The sequence below is a fragment of the Sinocyclocheilus anshuiensis genome, unplaced genomic scaffold (genome assembly GCF_001515605.1).
Source record: "Sinocyclocheilus anshuiensis isolate Anshui unplaced genomic scaffold, SAMN03320099.WGS_v1.1 scaffold101, whole genome shotgun sequence".
NCBI lineage: Eukaryota > Metazoa > Chordata > Actinopteri > Cypriniformes > Cyprinidae > Sinocyclocheilus > Sinocyclocheilus anshuiensis.
The window spans coordinates 1608836-1628483 of NW_015540892.1; the positions used below are offsets into that span (position 1 = coordinate 1608836).

The 19648-nt window shown below is 39.1% G+C and overlaps 3 protein-coding genes across 3 annotated transcripts in view; all 3 read right to left on the reverse strand.

Moving 5' to 3' along the window:
* Positions 1-16065: 16065 nt before the first annotated feature.
* Positions 16066-18458, reverse strand: LOC107688836 (POU domain, class 3, transcription factor 3-B). The gene is made up of 2 exons (XM_016486635.1): positions 17195-18458; positions 16066-16896 (listed from the first exon to the last, which is right to left on the reverse strand). The coding sequence occupies exons 1-2, from the start codon at positions 18413-18415 to the stop codon at positions 16783-16785; spliced, it is 1335 nt and encodes a 444-aa protein (XP_016342121.1). The 5' UTR covers positions 18416-18458; the 3' UTR covers positions 16066-16782.
* Positions 18459-18472: 14 nt separating this feature from the next.
* LOC107688888 (POU domain, class 3, transcription factor 3-B-like) lies at positions 18473-19577 on the reverse strand. The gene has a single exon (XM_016486718.1). The coding sequence runs from the start codon at positions 19265-19267 to the stop codon at positions 18473-18475; it is 795 nt and encodes a 264-aa protein (XP_016342204.1). The 5' UTR covers positions 19268-19577.
* LOC107688890 (POU domain, class 3, transcription factor 3-B-like) overlaps positions 19514-19648 on the reverse strand; it is a 1516-nt gene continuing 1381 nt past the window's right edge. The window contains exon 2 of the mRNA XM_016486719.1: positions 19514-19581. Coding sequence (XP_016342205.1) covers positions 19514-19581 — 68 coding nt within the window. The remainder of the gene's footprint in view (positions 19582-19648) is intronic.

Below are 19648 nucleotides of genomic sequence, written 5' to 3' on the forward strand. Positions count from 1 at the left end.
TCTTTTGAAGATATCGCTGAACATTTATTTTACCATAGTAAAAATAAATAAATAAATAAATAATTTCTGGCTTAAGTAAATTTTTCATCTCAGTTTTTATTACTCATTTAAAATGAGACAAATCTGCTATTATTTTAATCTCCAATCTGTTATTTCAGTCATTCTTGAGAAGTGGGACAAAACAGGGTGCAGAATTGAAAAAATAAAACCTTGTACTCAGACAAATGAAACTAAATATATATTTCTTATATGTACTAAGCTACTGAGCTATGCTTTGATACAACCTCCCAACTTTTCTCTTTTTTAACAAAATGTGCTTTTTTTTAGCTCGGACTGTGCAATATAAATTCAGCTTTATCTTTAACAGCATTCAAGATGTTTTTAACATTTCAAAACACATTCTCGTGTTAGCAGACAGATTACACTTTCACATGTGACCAACAATTCCACAGCAAATATAAAATATCATAATGAAATATTATCAAAATATTCAACTGACGGAGGTGACAAAAACCTGAATTTGTAGTAATTTTAACTATCAAATACATTGAATCAGTACATTTTTATCATTGTTTATCATTAATTATTATCTGTCATTGTCTGTATATCGTTTTGAGCATTATTTAAAAGAAAGAAAGAAAGAAAACGTCATAACAGTACCTTAAAATATTAAAATACAAAATAAAATATAAAATCTGAATATATTTCTCCAGGTCTACACAGTAATCTGTTCTCAGAGACTCTAAATAGATTTGGAAGAAAAACACCACCTTTCTAATCAAAATTAGACTTTTAAAAAAATTTTAAGCTAAAATAAGTTGAAGTTTTAACATTTTTGATTATATTTTTTGAATGTTTAACATTTAAAATAGTGTATTCAAACAAATATCTAGTAAGAGTGTTAAATAAAGATATCCAAAATTCGTGGCAGTTGCAATTAAACAAAATTTTTGATCACTTTGAAGCTCTTTTGATGCCTGTTCCTAAATATAATGTAAAATATTCTCATTAATGTTCTTGGCCTGATTATACAACTATATGCACTACCTCTAAGAATTGACCTATAGCTGTCAGAATCAAAGCTGATGGGTGTTAAAGGGGTCATATGATGCGATTTCAAGTTTTCCTTTCTCTTTGGAGTGTTACAAGCTGCTCGTGAATAGATAAGATCCCTAAAGTTGCAAAGACTAAAAATGATCTTTAAAAAAGCATCATATGACCCCTTTAATACTAACATCCTTGGTACAATTGTGATGAATAAATGTATTAAAGTAAAGCATTAAAGTAGCCTACATACTTCTAAACTGCTAAAAAGTATGTTCTTCAAATATGTGGAGTATACATATCTGGACATGCATCATCCAACAGGTCGGATTTGTCATGTGATCTAAAATGTCAGCCATATTACTGTTCTCTGCCATTGGAAAATCCTCTCCCATGGCCTAGAAGTGGGATAGTAAAATGTTCATCAGAGGTGCAGGTCATGTGAGGAATTTTCACATACTTTTACATTTTTATGCAAACTGCACATCTCATTTGACATACTTTTTTTTGCATACTAAATAGTCTGGAAGTAGACATTTTCGGATGTGGGGTGAGAGCAACTTTAATTAATTTAATAAAAAAAAAATCCATCTCCTTCACACTATGTATGAACAAATCAGATGGAGGGTTCAGAGCCACAGGCCAACATTTATTCCAGGGGTTATATGCATGTGTGCACCGCTCCTAATAGATGCCAGGTCTTCACTCATGATAGATTTGGAGTGAGAGTTTGTGAACATTAATCAAAGTGAAGGGGCACACGCTTCTGGTTTGTGCCAGTCAATGCTCTGGCGAGCTAATGTGGCGCAATGATGAACAACGTTTGCGCTCAGGTTTAGCCACAAGCGTTCACAAAGAAAAATAGACTCGACCCCTGGTCTCCCAGTTCACCATGGGGGTTAGTGAGCTTCACATTAATCACATGCTAGTTCTGGCCTAACTCAGCTAACTCAGGGCTAACACGTCTGCTGGAGGTGTTTCTGTGAGCCACCCTCGCAAATATGAAAAATGTCAAATGTCACAAAGGTGTACAGCATAAGGTTGAAGAATTCTATTAAATAAAATTTTGGTGTTTTAGACGTAAACACTTTTAACATTCTCTCTATTTAGACAGTTTTTACACTTCTAAATCACTTGTCATATCAGTTATATGAAATGTAAATAAAAGGAATAATCCACATTCAATACAACTCAGCTCAATCTATAGCACTTGTGGCATAATGTTGATTAGCACAAAAAAAGGAAAAGGAAAAATGGCTTACTAGCCTTTTCTGTTTAAAGTTACAGTCACATGTTAATTGCCATGACGACATAACAAACAATATAACAAATAATATCCAAGTTTTAACATAATAATTAATACAAGTATAATTATAAATGATAAGCTTTCTGCTTTTAAACTTAAACACCCCAGGTGAACAGGGTAAAAAAAAAAAAAACGAATAGAAATCACCATAGAGTTGATTGATCATATTAAGAATTTAAATTTTTGTTTGTATTATAAGTTTTCTGAAATGTTATGTTTAAATATGCAAAGTTAATCTAATTAAATATGCAGTAATTTGCATACATTTCCAGAATACAAATCTGAACATTGGATGAAGCTAGGTTCAAAATTCATGTTTAATTTTGTTGACATATTAGAATCAAAGGCACAGAGGGGATTTTGTATTTTTCTTTTTATCACTCCATAAATTAGAAAATTTTAAATAATAATAAAAAAATAATTACATTTTCACCATTTTTCAGGAATAAAATGTTGTATACAGTAAAATCAGGTAATAGATATATGAACAAACTTTAGAATATAAAATTAGAATATAGATAGGAATAAAACTGTAAAGTTTAAGGTGTGTAAGTGCTGCTGAAGTGTAGATTTTTGGCTCAGTGCAGGAGAAAAATCTCATTTTGAGAAAATGGTCTTTGAACATATGTATTGTAATTGAATTTTACAGACGCAAACAGATAGAAGAAACACTTAAAAAGAGCATTTTGGATGTTTTCTTTCCACTAGTCTGAAAAGATAAAAATACTTTATGAAATGCCAAAAAGCCCAAAAATCTCATAATTGAAAGATGCATGAAAAAACAATGTTTTGTCTGTAGTATCCTGAAAAGTTGAAATCATTTTTGTTTTTGTGCAGTTGTGCCACAAATGGTGTCGAATGAGCTTAGCTTCTATTGAACCTGGAACATGTCAAAATTATTGCAAGACCAACAAAGTGTGACTGCTTTATCGTCCTTAAAGCATGGCATCGTGACTTCACCACTTTCTCGTGAAGATGGTTTTTGTTGTCTTTTCAAAAGTTTAATAAATGTTCTCCTCCTTTCCTGGAATTTTGGAAAGTGGCTGTAGTCCAGAAAGTAAGTTCCTTGAAAGGCAAAAGAGCTGTGTGGTTTTAGAGAACGAGAAAGGAATAGCAAATTCCACAGGCTGAAATGTGGAAATTGTGTCTTTTTGAGAAATACAGATTTACACTGCAGGGAAAAAAATGTTAGAAGTGGCATGGCATGAGAGGGCAAGAAAAAGGAGGGAAAAAGGGAGAGAGAGAGAGAGATGGGCCTGGATTCTTTAAGCTTTAGTAGTAGATGCAAGCTTATTCCAGTCATAATTTCCATCATGCTTTTCCTAATATCCTTACTGGCTCGTGATGGGATAAGCACATCTCACAGTGTGTGTCGTTTTCACCTTAAAGCTTTCACACTGCTTACATTGCAGTACATTGTGGCTGACACAATCATCCATAGGGGCAGTCTGCTTAAAACTGCTTTTCGTCTGGTATTTTGCATGCTGTATCTCTCATTCCATTCACGAGGGATTTATGTGAAAACATCTTAGTGGTCACAAACAGCACATGCTTTCTGTTAAGACTTGGTCTAATGATTTTGTTTACTCGGGGCCAGTGCCAAAGTAAATGGCATCTGTCCAGAGATTTTTGAAATAGGCTTTATTTCAAGAAAAGGAAATATTGTATATGCGACAAACACTACAAATGTGTTCTTATGAGTTTGCATAATGTGATGCAAAGTGGCTATTTCAATAGCAATGAATATAGCAAGGCTATTATTTAACCGTCTAGCATACAAGTTCACTCATACTCATAACTTGTTTGCTTATAACGGAGCGTAAGCCACAATTTAGGAAGGCGCAACACAGGCCCATATTACAATAATGAATCAAATATGAATAGTTCGCCGATGCAGGGAGCACCATTGATCGATACTAAGACATAACAGCTGGAGGGGAGTGAGGGTGCTGAAAGAGCGAAAGAAAAACAACAGATTTCTCTTTTCCCCCTTGAACACACACTTGCGTTGGGGTGCAAATGTGTGAGCGTCTGAGTGTGTGTGTGTCTTTGTCATGGGTGCCAGTGCTCCTTTCATGCCCCGTGGCCATGGAACCCGCCCCGTGCCCCTACCCTGCATGAACCAGCACCTGCACTGATTGGCTGCTTATCTGTAGGGAGAAAGAAGAGGTAGAGAGGCAGTGATTGGAAAAGGCAGCCGGAGGATACGAGTGGGGCCCAAATGGTGTCCTCTCCTTGGAGACACAGACAGAATCCAGGAGAGCCGTAATCCTCACAGAACATGCACGGCCCAGGGACGCAGACGGTGCGGCGCGATGCACACACATGTAGCGCACACACAGTCAACTAAGCCTAAATAATAAGTATGCAGGAGCGAAAGCAAGACATGAAAGCGTAACTCTGGAAAAGCCCGCTCTTAGGAAATCACTGTTTTATCTACATTGTTTTTCCAGAACAGGCTTATTTAGGAAATGGACTTTTAATGAAACAGTTCATCAAGCGAGGCCTTTCTAATGCCGAATCCTCCAGTATTGTTATAACGTAATGCTCCCGAGGCATCCGTGGAGAATGCTTATCCAGATTTCATATCTGCCCTCCGACAACCACGGAAATCATCCGACTGATTATCAAAGAGCCGAGCGTGGAGTGGCCTTTAATTGATAGCAAAAGCTCTGTAATAAACAGAGACGTTTTGCTGAGGAGCGGAGAGAAGCTGAACTGCCAGTGATTACCTGCTGGAATCAGGCCTCATCAATATCAGCCTAATTACAAAGCACTTCTGGCAGTGCGTGAAACAAATCGACCGCCGCGGCAGATTGGGCCGTGGCCACGGACGTCCACAGATATTAGAGCTTTTAGCGATGGGCCTGTGGGGGGCTACCTGAGTATTGCTCCCCACACACTGCTGATAAGGAAGAATGGGGCGATTTAGATCAGTGAAGTGCTTTGCCTCTGCCAGCTCTGCTAATGCCTCCTTTGCAGGCTTATGTGGTCATGAGGCTACAGCCAGAACTTGCGCCGTTTTTCTCAATGTATCTCTATCTTGTTCATCTCATGTTGTACACCTCGGTTCATCGACACAATAGTTGTTACACAGGCAGTAATGATAGATCAAAACACAGAAACTGTATTGGGTTTCCAGCCTGAGACAAGTTGAATGGTTCCTTCCCTGCTTCCCATGGATGAAAAGACCAGTGTCTCCCCACCCCCCCACCTCCTTCATCTTGCGTCTGTATTTTTTCCCCAGGTAAGCATCTGAGGTAGGGTTCCGGTGGCGCCTACAGGAAGGAAGCCATTACTATGCAGTGTGGAGAAAGAGGCCATGGGATGCAGATGCCCGTCGCTTGGGAGGAAGAGGTTCAAGACCCCAGACAGGACGGGAGTAATCTGACCCTCCGGAGTAGCTGGGACTGACCTTAGAAAAACTTCCTACCGCCTCAGCTCATGAACATTTCCTGCTAATGGACTTGCCCTGCAAGGGGCACTCCCTCGTCCTGCTACCTTTAACTACATTCCCAGCATAATATCCCTTTTTTAGCCAACATATTAATTTTGGGGGTTTGTTCATACAATCACGGGTAATGTTTGCACTCGATCTTTTAATCGCTTGTGCAAAGCAGCATTTGTGCACACAATTATAAACACTTTAAACAACAAAGTTGATTCCGGCAATGATATTGGTGAAAGTCTCGGTGCTACCAATCAGACATAAAGAGTTGCTCTAAATGAGACAGGGATAATAAGGACCGGGAGTCTTGAGACATCTCCCTCCGCTGATGAGAGGACACCGGCTCTCCGGCTACCGCTGGGCTCCCCAACATCTGCACAGGCAATTTAAACCCACTGTAGACTGCAAAGGTTAAACCACTAAAATCTAATATTTGCCTGGAGGGGGTCATGGCACTGCAATTACTAGGTTCAATCGGCAGAGCTAATCAGCTCGCCTGGCTTGCAGGGGGCCGGGGCGAACGGGCCCATGATCAGAGTCTCTGTCCTCTCGCTGTTCTGTTTACTTATTAAACTCCATCTTGTGTTCAAGGAGCCGCGCGGCTGCCCTCAGCCCTCTGCACAGGGGGCAAATTTAGCTCCCAACACTCTCCACACTTCACAAGAATTCGCGTTAATCAGTAGTTTTGTTCTTTGGTCTGTGAGAGAAAAATCGGGCAGTTATTAACATATGTAATGCTCTTCGCATAAGACAATCTACTGATGATGTAAACCTGACCTGAGAATAAGTTCCGAGATGTTTTTGTTCAAGCATTGTGAAGTAGTCGCTGTATATATTCTTTGATATAGTGATATCCTCTTTGCAAAACCAAATATAGGATTAGAGCATAATGCATTATGATTGTCTAGTCTACACCCCTTTTGAACGAGGCTCGGGGAACAATTACGGGTAATTAAATATGTGCCAGTACAGAAAAAAAGATAATTATGTCCTTTGTGCATTACACCAATTAATTACTATTATTTCTGGGAGTAAAGCCTTTAATGACTTGAGAATCTGCACATACAACGCTTGCAAGTGCACTACAGATGTCTAACCAAGTTTTCCGCATTTCTTCTCCTTTGATGTTTAAGGTTAATCACTCTCGTATCAAAACCTCGGTGAGTGAGTTTACGCCGTCCGTCTGCCCAATGGTGAGCAGATTAGTTGAATCTCTGCAGCCCGAGGTTGGTGAATGAGTGACCAGGTGTTAACTCTCCCACACCTGGAGTTGTCCTAATGAGGGCTGCTGTAGAGCACCTTTGAGCCTTTTATCCTCATCTCCCCTTCTCAAAAGAGTTACAGAAGCCATTTAGGCTACGGACAACTTTCTTTCACAACAAGACTATTTTGTCTTGAGAATGAAGCAGTCAATTATAGCATCTTCTGTTTTATTGTAGAAAACCCACTGAACCTGCTGCACATGCATGCAAACCAACTTTCACTCACTCTCTCACACTTACTCTTTTTATCTAGGAAATATTTTCCAGTGCTGCATTGCTGATCTCTGTTTAAGCAAAAGAGTTGTGGCATCCATTCACAGTGATCTATTTATTGGCTTCAGGCAGTAATACCTAACCTAGAATATGTGGGTCCAATTATTAGTAATCTATTAAACCCTGAAACCTATAAATGGTTACTTTGCAACTCTCTGAGCTAAAGACAGCTCAGATGCTCTATGCTCTAAATCCCTACCTGGTTAATGAGACATTGAACCCAACAGCCCCTCTTCCAGCTCCTCTGTCCCCCTCCTGGGGCCTCTGAGTATACTTTAATTCCATTTTCCTTCTTGTCCAAGAGCCGCTGATACTTTGCTTAATCAGCGGATGTATAGGAAAGCACGTGCCTATCCAAACCAAGGGGTGATCTCTGGATGGGATGGCGCTTGCATGCGTGTGTTTTGGGACAGTGGGTGTCATGCGGGCTGCTGCCCCTCCTGGTCTAAGCACTATTGGCAAATCCATCAAGAAGGTGATGCATCAGCTCCCTACAAGCCCGCTCCAAGCAGCCAAAGCTCAGACATGCTGTCACCTTGGTAACTGCTGCTGAAGAGAATGGCCTGCTGGGATAGCTGACCTCAGTTGGCGGAACGCCATGACGCAAAGGCAGGCGTGTGGCTGGAGATGTCACCAGACCCCTGAGGACCATCGATCCCCCCATCATCTCCACCACAAGAGCGTGGCAACTTAATATTTGGGATCAGACGGCATGTGGAAGCCATGGATTTGAGTGATTAATGGAACTCCAATTATCCTCAGTCTGGGAGGGGGCTGCGAAGCACAGAGATCCTCAAACCCGGAGACTTGGGAACACATTCAAAGTTACATTGTGCAACTGAGAAGCACTTTACCACTGAAAACTGCAATAAACTAACAACATTTCCCTTAAGGCCTCATATTGTTAATATTAGTAACAGAACAAATCTCATGGCTTGGATGAAGGCTTCTTGCAAAACTTGTTAAAAAGCAAGCATTTTTTGTACATTTTGCAAGCAAATAATGTATACTAATAACTGACCAAAATTATATTGATTGATTGTATTTTAATCACAAATACAAAATGATGTTGTATAATGCTGATTCTGATATCCTTGTTGAAATATGCTCACCCATTTCAAGGTGAATATTAGTTCAATGTCAGTATGTCAGTATTAAACATTTATAGATAATCAAAATACATTATAAATAACCTTCTCAAAATCCACCAAAGATTTCTCACCAAAATTGACATTATTATAATTTTACTATGTTTGTATATCTCACAGCTGTTTTAATGCGCTTTAAGAAATATAGTTTAATAGATCAACATTTTATAGGATACATTTAGCTACAATTTAAATTCTTTCAGTTTCATATGGATATACAGTTCTCTGAATCTCTGCATCCACCAATAGCTAAAAAATACAAGATTTGTTTATGATATGAGAAAGAGTTTCTTGATGGTCTTTCTTTAAAGGTTCTTTAAAACTTAAAAAGTATGCAAAAATACTTAAAAATACAAGATTTGTTTATGATATGAGAAAGAGTTTCTTGATGGTGTTTCTTTAAAGGTTCTTTAAAACTTAAAAAGTATGCAAAAATACTACCAAACATGAACATTGCTTGTTATGGTTACACTTTATTTTAAGGTGCCCTTATTACAGTTTGGCTTAGGGTTACTTGCATATAATTATGCATAATTTATTGTTATTATAATAGTAAGTACATGTAAGGTGTAACAAGGACACCTTAAAATAAAGTGTTACCCTACCTTGTAAAGAAGACCTTAAAAGTTAAGTGAATGTATACTCAATTATTGATGTAAGTCAACAAAATGTTGCATGAAATTAATATTATTAAGAAAATATTGTCCCTCTATTGCAAGTAGTAAGTTGTTTTCAAAGTAGGCCTGTCTGAAGTTATACACCCATAATAATGTCAGGTGCTAAAGGCGATTTTGTTAACTTCATTCATTCATTCATTCATTCTCTGTTATAATGTTCAGAGGCTTTAATGTGCCCTTGTTACAGTTTGGCTTAGGGTTACTTGCATATAATTATGCATCATTTATTGTTATTATAATAGTAAGTACATGTAAGGTGTAACAAGGACACCTTAAAATAAAGTGTTACCCTACCTTGTAAAGAAGACCTTAAAAGTTAAGTGAATGTATACTCAATTATTGATGTAAGTCAACAAAATGTTGCATGAAATTAATATTATTAAGAAAATATTGTCCCTCTATTGCAAGTAGTAAGTTGTTTTCAAAGTAGGCCTGTCTGAAGTTATACACCCATAATAATGTCAGGTGCTAAAGGCGATTTTGTTAACTTCATTCATTCATTCATTCATTCTCTGTTATAATGTTCAGAGGCTTTAATACAAATGCATTAACATGAATGCACTATATTTCTCTCCGATAAACTATGAAAGCAAGCGGAAAGAGCCATTAAAGTTGCACGTAATGGACTTATGAGTGGTCCGGGGCTTTCATTAATTTACGAACGCTTTTACTACAACTACTAAAATAACTGTAATTTTGGGAAACGTGCCTTACAGATTAAGGACAATTAAAGCTCTATAAAGTGCTGTTTCGGTAAACCAGCCATGATCAGTTGAATTTTCGATAGGTTGCCAGGTGATCGAATAAAATGTAGGCTACAGTCGAAAGTAGGTCTCTTGACTTTGGTTTAGACGGTAAAAATTGTAGTAGCCTAATTGTTTAGTGGCAACTTTATATATAAAGTGTCACTCTCAAGAATTTAACTTGGAAAAACTTTGGGGATAAAATGGCAACATATTAGGCCTAAATGATAATGTAGCCATTATCTATATTTTCTGCCTAATCAAATAAGTGCAATTTTACTAACAAAAGTAGTAGCCTATATAAATCCTTATGTATAATTTACATGTAAAAAACAACTGGTTCATCTTTGTGAATAACAGTGATACAACGCCTCCGTGCGAAACGGCAGATGGCGCTGTTGGGCCATGAAAGTATTCGGCCCAGTTGCGTAGTAGACTGTAGAGCTGTATGTGTGTTGTTGAGCTTACAAGGAAGCAGTGACTTGAAAAAGACGGGAATTCCTTCGTGTTAGTAGTCAACCCACAAAAATCTTTTTCTAAAATGATAGATATTTTCTTGACTATTTTGGCTCAAATGTATTAATATAAGCAGGCCCGGACAATATCTGTTAACATATAATGTAATGGCGTATATTATTTTATTATTGCTACTGCTCCAACTATACAACTACTACTTTTACTACTTTTGAATAAAAATATTTTACTTAAAAAAAAAAAAAATAAAAAAAAAAATAAGTAGCTTACAAATAGTTTGAACCCACAATTATAGGTCATGGTAAGATTAATTTACTGTCGAGGAAACACATTCTGGCCAATTGCTAATTAAATTAAATTAAATTTAAGTATATTAAATTTAGTTTGCAAAGCCACAAACTAGCTACTTTTTATAAATGTAGATTAGCGTTAAACCGTAAAAATGGGAATTAAAACAAAGACAGAAACAAACAAACAAACAGGTTACAATAACGACTCGTTATGTTATCTTCTTACTGTATCTATGACAAACCTTTTAGTTTTATCCTTTTAAATGCCACCAAAAGTTTTAAGGTTATTTTAAGTAATTAAAATACACTCAACCCTAGTTCAGTGGCCCTTTCCCTCACCTGTCCGTCTCCTTGTTTGTCCCTCAAAGCACAGAGACTTGAACTTCTCATTCTATAGAAAGGAAACCCCACACGTCACGTCACTCTGCATACATATTTCATTAAGTTCTATTCTCGCGCTCAAGAGGCTGAGGGCACGCGGTGCCCGGCGCACACTGCATACCGCTTGGGCATATGATCCGGAGCGATCAGTTTCACCAGTGGTCCGATTGTTCCAGTTTCACTGCAATTTTTGAATGCTGCCGTGTTAGTTATGAATAAAAGCTACTTATTTATTTACGTATTTGTTTGGGGTATAAAACTATACACTTCTTTACGGAAGTCGCACTCAGCACATAAGAACTCTTTAGACACCACCAGGGACCCAAGTGACAGCAGCTATGTCTGCACAATTCTCTGTCTAAAGAGGCTGGGATCTCAATGAGACACCATGCAGTAATGCAAATCGTACAGCGAAGAGGAAAACAGTAGGCCACTGCGTAATAATACTAAACTGATCTAATACACAGATAAACAACAATACAGAAAAAATATAGGATAATAAAATAGGCTAATGAAGTGTAAATATAGCCTATATGTTTGGTATAAATGCTGTGACTTAACAAAAAAGACACCACATACGTGGCCTAGTGTGGCTTGAGAATTGCGTAAATGTGTCTGGTTATTGTTTCACATGACTTCAGGAGGCATGGGATGGAAATGTAATCTCTGGTTTGCATAGGGGAGTAGCACCTGCGCCCGCTGAACATGAACGGCGTTTACAGTGTGTCTCCATTGGGAGAGAGTGACTGGGAGTGGCTGGTCCTCCAGACAGCAAAACTGGGGACTTCCATGGAGTTCTGAGGGCCCTTACTTATGACACGCTGCGGCAGCTGAAGTGCATGTACAGTCTGTGTGCTCTGGAAGCTGTTTTTGATTTTAGATGCTTATGTTTTAACTCGAATATAGTTTAAGCAAATGCAACAAAGATGATACTATTGTTACTTAATAACCAAGCTGGCTTATTATTATTATTATTATTATTATTATTATCGTTACTTTTTTCTGTTTTAATATTTTCAATATGTGTAGTGAGTATGACAAATTTATATATGTAAATTAAAACAATAAAAATGCATTACTATGCAGAATTCATAAATCTATACAACACAACGTGCGCGTAACTAACTTTTCCTCGAGTTAAGTGGTCGACTATTTTGAGAAGCAAAATCTTTTTAATAACTAAATAAATAGTTTAAAGAGTTAATTCAGATAGGTCTATATAAGGAGTAAAACATTTCACAGGCAAACAGCCTAATAATTCTATAATTTGAAACAACCTTATTTATAAATGGACTGTGACGAATGACAAATATGAAAACCAAGCATTCTGCCAAGAGTACCAAAACGCAGGGATTTTGGATTAAAACAATACAGATGTTTAAAGGTTAGAACCATTTCTACTTACTGCTTATTACCAAGATAATGAACATGGATTAACAAAGGCGGTCTGGAGGACGTCTCCCTACTGAGAAATGTCCGATGTAAGAGCATTATGTATGTGCACAGCACGAGGGGTTAAGAGACAAAAAGAAACATCTAAGCTAAAAAAAAAAAACGCGAACAGTCTGGCCTATTTCTGTTCGTCTAAAAATAGATTGTAAACAATCAAGTGTGGAAACCTCATCGATTACATTAACACTAGCCTACCTTTTTTGACACTGATCAAAACAAGTGTTTGTGTTCGTTTGTTCAGTTACGAGACCACGTTATTCATTCTGTATAGAATATCTTGTTAGTTATTGTGACATTAAATGCGATGTTCAAATTGGAATTTCGTTTACACACTATAAATTGCTTATAGCACATAAATACCCTAAATTAGTGGTTGTCTACCAGTCTGATATCCTGTTTAAATTACTCGCTAAAAATCTAGTGGCAAGTAATTTTGGCCCCAAATGAGCAAACCTTTATGAATATTATTTAGGACATTCAAGTAGGCCTATATCAACAGTTATTTTATGATAGTAGCTGGATTCCCAGCGATGTCATTCACTCTGTATTATTATTATTATAGGCTCTTATTATTATTATTATTATTTATTATATTATTATAATTATTATTACTTGACAAATGGTCAAGTTGATGCGTCTTTCCAAAAGTACCGGTGTAACGTTATATTACTGTTACAAATATGTTACCTGGACTTCAGGTTTAGTGTTAACACTCTGTTTGATAGATTATTTGACAGTGACACAATTGTAAGTCTGTTTAATAGGAAGGTTTGGCAAGAAAGCATAAATGGAATAAAATAAATGTTATTTGGGCTAAAACGTGGGGGTAGACAAGCTGCTCGATTATTTATGAAAGACCTTGATAGGCTACTTACAATACACTAATAATAATTTGGGCTGCTTTTAAAAATCCGTAAAGTTGACCAAATATTTTTTTTGCGGTAGAACGGTCCGCACACTGAGTAAAAAAAAAAGAAAAAAAAAAGAAGAAAAGATTTCAAAGAGAGAAAGAACCTCGAGAATTCTTCTAATCGTAGTAGTTCTTTGCTATATTTTTATCAGCAGTGGATACATCTGAGCACGTGGGTCGAAAGTCATGTGACAGTACTATGGAGTTTAGTGCAGTTTAGCACGAGCTTGCTTAACATATTCCAGGTCTCCCTGCAAACTACAGAAAGCTAAATTTGAGTAAAAATCAGTAAATTAAAATACTATTTTCTATATTTATGCCATGCTAATTCCCGAAAGAGAAACAGGGTCATTGGACAACAAAATTATGCTGAAGACAGACCACAAAAATTATTTTTGTCCAGACATTTTCCTCTAAACCTAAAATGTTTTTAATAAATAATACTGGTAAACAACGCAATATCTGAATCTTCATGAAGCAATCATACACATTAGCTGAAATTTCACACATAAGCTGATTTCCCCCCTCAAAATGTCTACATTTTATTTTTTTGAATTAATTTAGCCTACTTCTCAGTGACAGCATTTCTTTAACTCGGGTCGCACTAAATCAGTCTGAATGTCAGAATGGCGCTCTTATTATTGGGACAAAGAGAAGGGATGCATACTTCTATAACGTTGAATTGAATTTAGTTGCTAAGCAACTAGTGTATGGGAATCCATCCGCGAAATTTAAATCTTAGAGAGAGGGAATTGCGCGTTTTGCTGAATAGTCATCCCAAGAAAAAGTTGAAGGGATCACACTGTCGTTATCGCCCGCTTACTTCGTCCGTTTTATTTATGAGGCCTAGCTCAGAATAATTTCATCCCCAATATAATTAAGCTTAAATGAATAATGTTAGGAATATAACATAAAGTCATTTTATGACATGTTTATACCGTCTAAAGTTTACAGCATGAATTATATTATATACAGGCCTGTTTGTATAGTCTTGGGGGCATTGGCAATCCGCTGTGAGATCAAGTAGTCTGGCTTATTTTAATAAGCAAATCAGAAAATCGGCATAAGATGTCTGCGAGACTGATGAAATATAAAATAAAATAATAAAATATAAAAAAATAAGTAATAAAAATAATTCCATATTTAGGTCATCACATGTTTTAGAGAGAAATTGAGAAATTCAGTTATTGAGAAAAATATAAACTAAATGTTATAATATTTTGCTATTGCTAAACACCTCGACTGATCGAATGCTAAAAATCCAATAAAAAGGCATGCATATGCAAAATGTCTGTAAACACGTGTTTTCGTTTTCAGGGTTATGTACGAGGACTAGCCTACTTAGGCTATTATTTGAAAAAGATTATTTAGCAATATTTTACATAGATAGATAGATAGATAGATAGATAGATAGATGTAAGGTGTTTGCAAAAAGCAGACCAGTGTAACACTGAATAAAAATATGTCCAAAAAACATGATGGTCGGGTTGATAGAAGGCATGTGGATTTGACAGTCGGCGTGAACGCTATAAAACAGGTAGCCTACACTACACAAAAGCGGGTGACACAGTAAACACTCCACCTCCACAAGCGATCAACTTTTCTGTGCTTTCTCTCGTGAGATTTACTGAACGTTGCTATCTCTATTACGTGTCACAGAGACGCATTTCATCCTGCTAACAAAATGGTTTTACACTGAAGTAATTTACAGCAGTGACACTTTTGCTGCTTTGTCTAAGAGGTGAGTTAGCTAGATAGATAGATGTAAGGTGTTTGCAAAAAGCAGACCAGTGTAACACTGAATAAAAATATGTCCAAAAAACATGATGGTCGGGTTGATAGAAGGCATGTGGATTTGACAGTCGGCGTGAACGCTATAAAACAGGTAGCCTACACTACACAAAAGCGGGTGACACAGTAAACACTCCACCTCCACAAGCGATCAACTTTTCTGTGCTTTCTCTCGTGAGATTTACTGAACGTTGCTATCTCTATTACGTGTCACAGAGACGCATTTCATCCTGCTAACAAAATGGTTTTACACTGAAGTAATTTACAGCAGTGACACTTTTGCTGCTTTGTCTAAGAGGTGAGTTAGCTTAACAGAAATTCTAAAAGTTTAAGAAATGCAAAACTCCCGTTAGTGCTTTCTGTCGAGGCCTAAACGATTGCCACGTAACACTGATCTATTTTTATTTATTTATTTATTTGAGAAAAACGCATTGTGTGAAATGTTTATATGACGGCTGTATTTTTAATCAAACATCGCAATATTGTTGGCATAATAATAGAAAGGTTTGGTTTTCGAGTGTTATTTCTATTCTGCATGTCATAACACAAGGCTATTAATATTCAGCAGTCATCATTTTAAAATGCATTTGGCTAAATATTGCTCAAAGGGCATCCTAAAAAAACAAGAAACAGCTATACGATCTTAGGCACAACACACACTTTTGTTTCATTCTAACAAATTTATTGTTCTCGATCATCTCTTACGGAATCACTACTGAAATTAAATTACAATCAAATCATCACATCAAAATATACCCTTATTACCTACTGTCAAAGTCAGCTCGTGTAGATTTGTGCTCTTTTAAAAATGAGAATACAAAATTAAACAAAACAAATAAGGTCGACAACGAAAACGGGAAAACATTTTACACAAGTCTGGGGGAAATAAATAATAACTGTTTGGAATAGTTCGTATGTATCCCGAATAAAATATTAAAACAAAGCATTTTAATGAAAAATATTAAGTAAATAATTCCGATCAGCATCTGATCTAATGAATCTATATTGCCGGCTTTACATAGTCTTGTTTATTAAAACCTACCAAAGAATACTGCTCGGAAATGGCAGCACATGAAAACATCCACAGCACCAGCTCTGGCCCACTTGGCAACGGATGTTCGCACAGAAGATTTTCAAAGAGGTGCAGCTGCGTAATATTCAGTCTTTTCAAAAGTCATCTTTGATTTAAATTTGTCCTCAAAACTCCACGTAAGATTAAGTTCTTTACATTAAAAAAAGAAAAAAAAAATTAAAAGATGTGATCTTGGAGATCAGAAACCGAGGGCAGTCTTTTGTTGTTTTTGTAAGGATTGGAAGGCCAGAAAAAAAAATCCATTCCATATTTTTGGATAATATCAAACCATGCAGTCTTCTCTGCCAAGTTGGATGGAAGCGTCGTGGATGCCACTGTTCTTCGCATTGTTTCAGTTGAATTTCATCCTTTTGTTTGAGGTTTAATGTCCCATAACAACACACACAATTGCCTGCGTCTTTTGCCTCTCAAACAAGACATTGGTACAACACGGTAGGGGGGGCAAAGATTTTGTTGTTCATCGCTAATTTCTGTTATTTTTCAGTTGAAGTTAATGCGCCAATATTACCTGGTGGAACGAACTTGTAGTTGTCACCCTCTGGTCGCCCGGTTCGCTCGGCCCAGTTAAACTTGCATCTTTTAAGTAATCTACTAAAAAATGTCCCTGAAAGAAAGAGCAAACACAACCTTTTAGGTTAAGACAGTTAAGGGCCTGGAACAAGATTAGCGGGCGGTTTAGGGTTGGGAAGGAAGAGGGGTGATTTTTTTTCTTGTGAAAAAAATATATAACACATCTGCAGTCTCAATATTCCCTCACAATCACAGTATCAAAATGTTTTGCTATCTTGATGATAGTCTGTGTTTTATCAGATTAGTCATATATAAAATATTTTTTTTCTGTTCTATGTCTCACTGAACATTCGTTTGCAGTCCATGGAGGGGGGCGGTGTATCTGCACTCACATTGCCGACCTGAGAATATACATCCTCCGGCGTCTGCGGCACTCCTGGGGGCGTCATCCTTTTCTCTTTCTGTCTCCGATTGCAAAACCAAACTCTCACCACCTCCTTCTCCAGCTGCAAGTTTTCCGCTAGAGAGGTTATCTCTTGGGCCGAAGGCTTGGGACATTTCAAGAAGTGACTCTCCAACGCACCTTTGACGCTCACTTCGATGGAGGTGCGCTTCTTGCGCTTCCTGCCCTGAGCCGCTATCTTGTCGATGCTGGTGGGGCTGCCCGTGGAGGAGTCTGCCTCCTCTAGCCATTTGTTAAGCAACGGCTTCAGCTTGCACATGTTCTTAAAGCTGAGCTGCAGAGCTTCGAAGCGACAGATTGTGGTCTGCGAGAAGACGTTCCCGTACAGAGTGCCCAACGCCAAGCCCACGTCCGCTTGCGTGAAGCCCAGTTTGATCCGGCGTTGTTTGAACTGCTTGGCAAAGTGCTCTAAGTCGTCCGACGTCGGCGTGTCCTCGTCGGAGTGCGGGTCGTGGCTGTTCACTCCGTGGTGTGCTTGCTGGTGATGTTGATGCTGGTGGTGATGGTGGTGGTGGTGGCTGCTGTGATCGAGCTCTGGGGTGTCGCCACGCACCAGACCCGGGTGTACTAGGCTTTGGCTGCCCGGCGGACTGAGCATGCCGTTCACCGTGAAGCCTCCAGGCTGCGAGTATATGAGGGACTGCTGCTGCTGTTGGCTCCCAGTTAGAGAAGGGATGTGGGCAGCGGTTGTGCTACCCCAGGCACCCGCGTGAGTCTGGTGGGGACCTAAATGTGGGGGCCTGTGATGCAGCGCAGTCCCAGAGTGCAAATCGTCTCTCCCCGAGTTATTTTTCACGTCCTGCTGCTGCTGCGGGCTGCCTGTCATTCCAACGGGACTAGACGACCAAGGCGATCCGGCTTCAGCTGCGGCCACTGCGGCAGCCGCAGCCGCCGCTGCAGCGTGAGGCAAGGACGTCACCCACTGGTGAGCGTGGCTCAGCATATGTCCCCCGTTGCTCGCTGCCATTGCGCTCTGCATGAAATCGCTTTGTACCATTTTAACCGCTGGGTCTCCTCTGTACCCACCGGACACTGAGGTTACCGCAGCACTGACCTGCTGCATCCCACCTCCGGAGTCCGAGTGCACGATCGAGCCGGACGATAATATACTACTGCTGGGTAGATAAGGGTTGGAAGCCGCTGTGGCCATTCCGCTAACCTTATGAATATGTTTGCTGATCACCCCCTCCCTTTTGTAGAAACTTTTTTAATGCAGGCAAAGTTTGATCCGGCGTTGTTTGAACTGCTTGGCAAAGTGCTCTAAGTCGTCCGACGTCGGCGTGTCCTCGTCGGAGTGCGGGTCGTGGCTGTTCACTCCGTGGTGTGCTTGCTGGTGATGTTGATGCTGGTGGTGATGGTGGTGGTGGTGGCTGCTGTGATCGAGCTCTGGGGTGTCGCCACGCACCAGACCCGGGTGTACTAGGCTTTGGCTGCCCGGCGGACTGAGCATGCCGTTCACCGTGAAGCCTCCAGGCTGCGAGTATATGAGGGACTGCTGCTGCTGTTGGCTCCCAGTTAGAGAAGGGATGTGGGCAGCGGTTGTGCTACCCCAGGCACCCGCGTGAGTCTGGTGGGGACCTAAGTGTGGGGGTCTGTGATGCAGCGCAGTCCCAGAGTGCAAATCGTCTCTCCCCGAGTTATTTTTCACGTCCTGCTGCTGTTGCGGACTGCCTGTCATTCCAACGGGACTAGACGACCAATGCGATCCTGCTTCAGCTGCGGCCACTGCGGCAGCTGCAGCCGCCGCTGCAGCGTGAGGCAAGGACGTCACCCACTGGTGAGCGTGGCTCAGCATATGTCCCCCGTTGCTCGCTGCCATTGCGCTCTGCATGAAATCGCTTTGTACCATTTTAACCGCTGGGTCTCCTCTGTACCCACCGGACACTGAGGTTACCGCAGCACTGACCTGCTGCATCCCACCTCCGGAGTCCGAGTGCACGATCGAGCCGGACGATAATATACTACTGCTGGGTAGATAAGGGTTGGAAGCCGCTGTGGCCATTCCGCTAACCTTATGAATATGTTTGCAGATCACCCCCTCCCTTTTGCAGAAACTTTTTTAATGCAGGCAAATTATTTCTCATGAATTATTCAAATTTTAAAAGTCTGACTTGTGTTTTGGCAAACACCATCAACAAAAAAGCAAAGAGAAAGATATCGTAGGCGAGAGGACGAAATCCGTTTCTTGAATAATTTGTGTGTTCATATATTTCGAACATATGAATGATTGAAACGATAAATTCCACTTTTATGTCAGCGTTGAAAACCCCTCGGAAGTCAAACAGTCCTTCGATCTATATTTTCTTTTTAAATAGTCTGAAAACAAAAAAAAAAAGAAAAAAAAAATGAAAGATTAAAAATTGTTTCAAAACTTTGCCCCGCA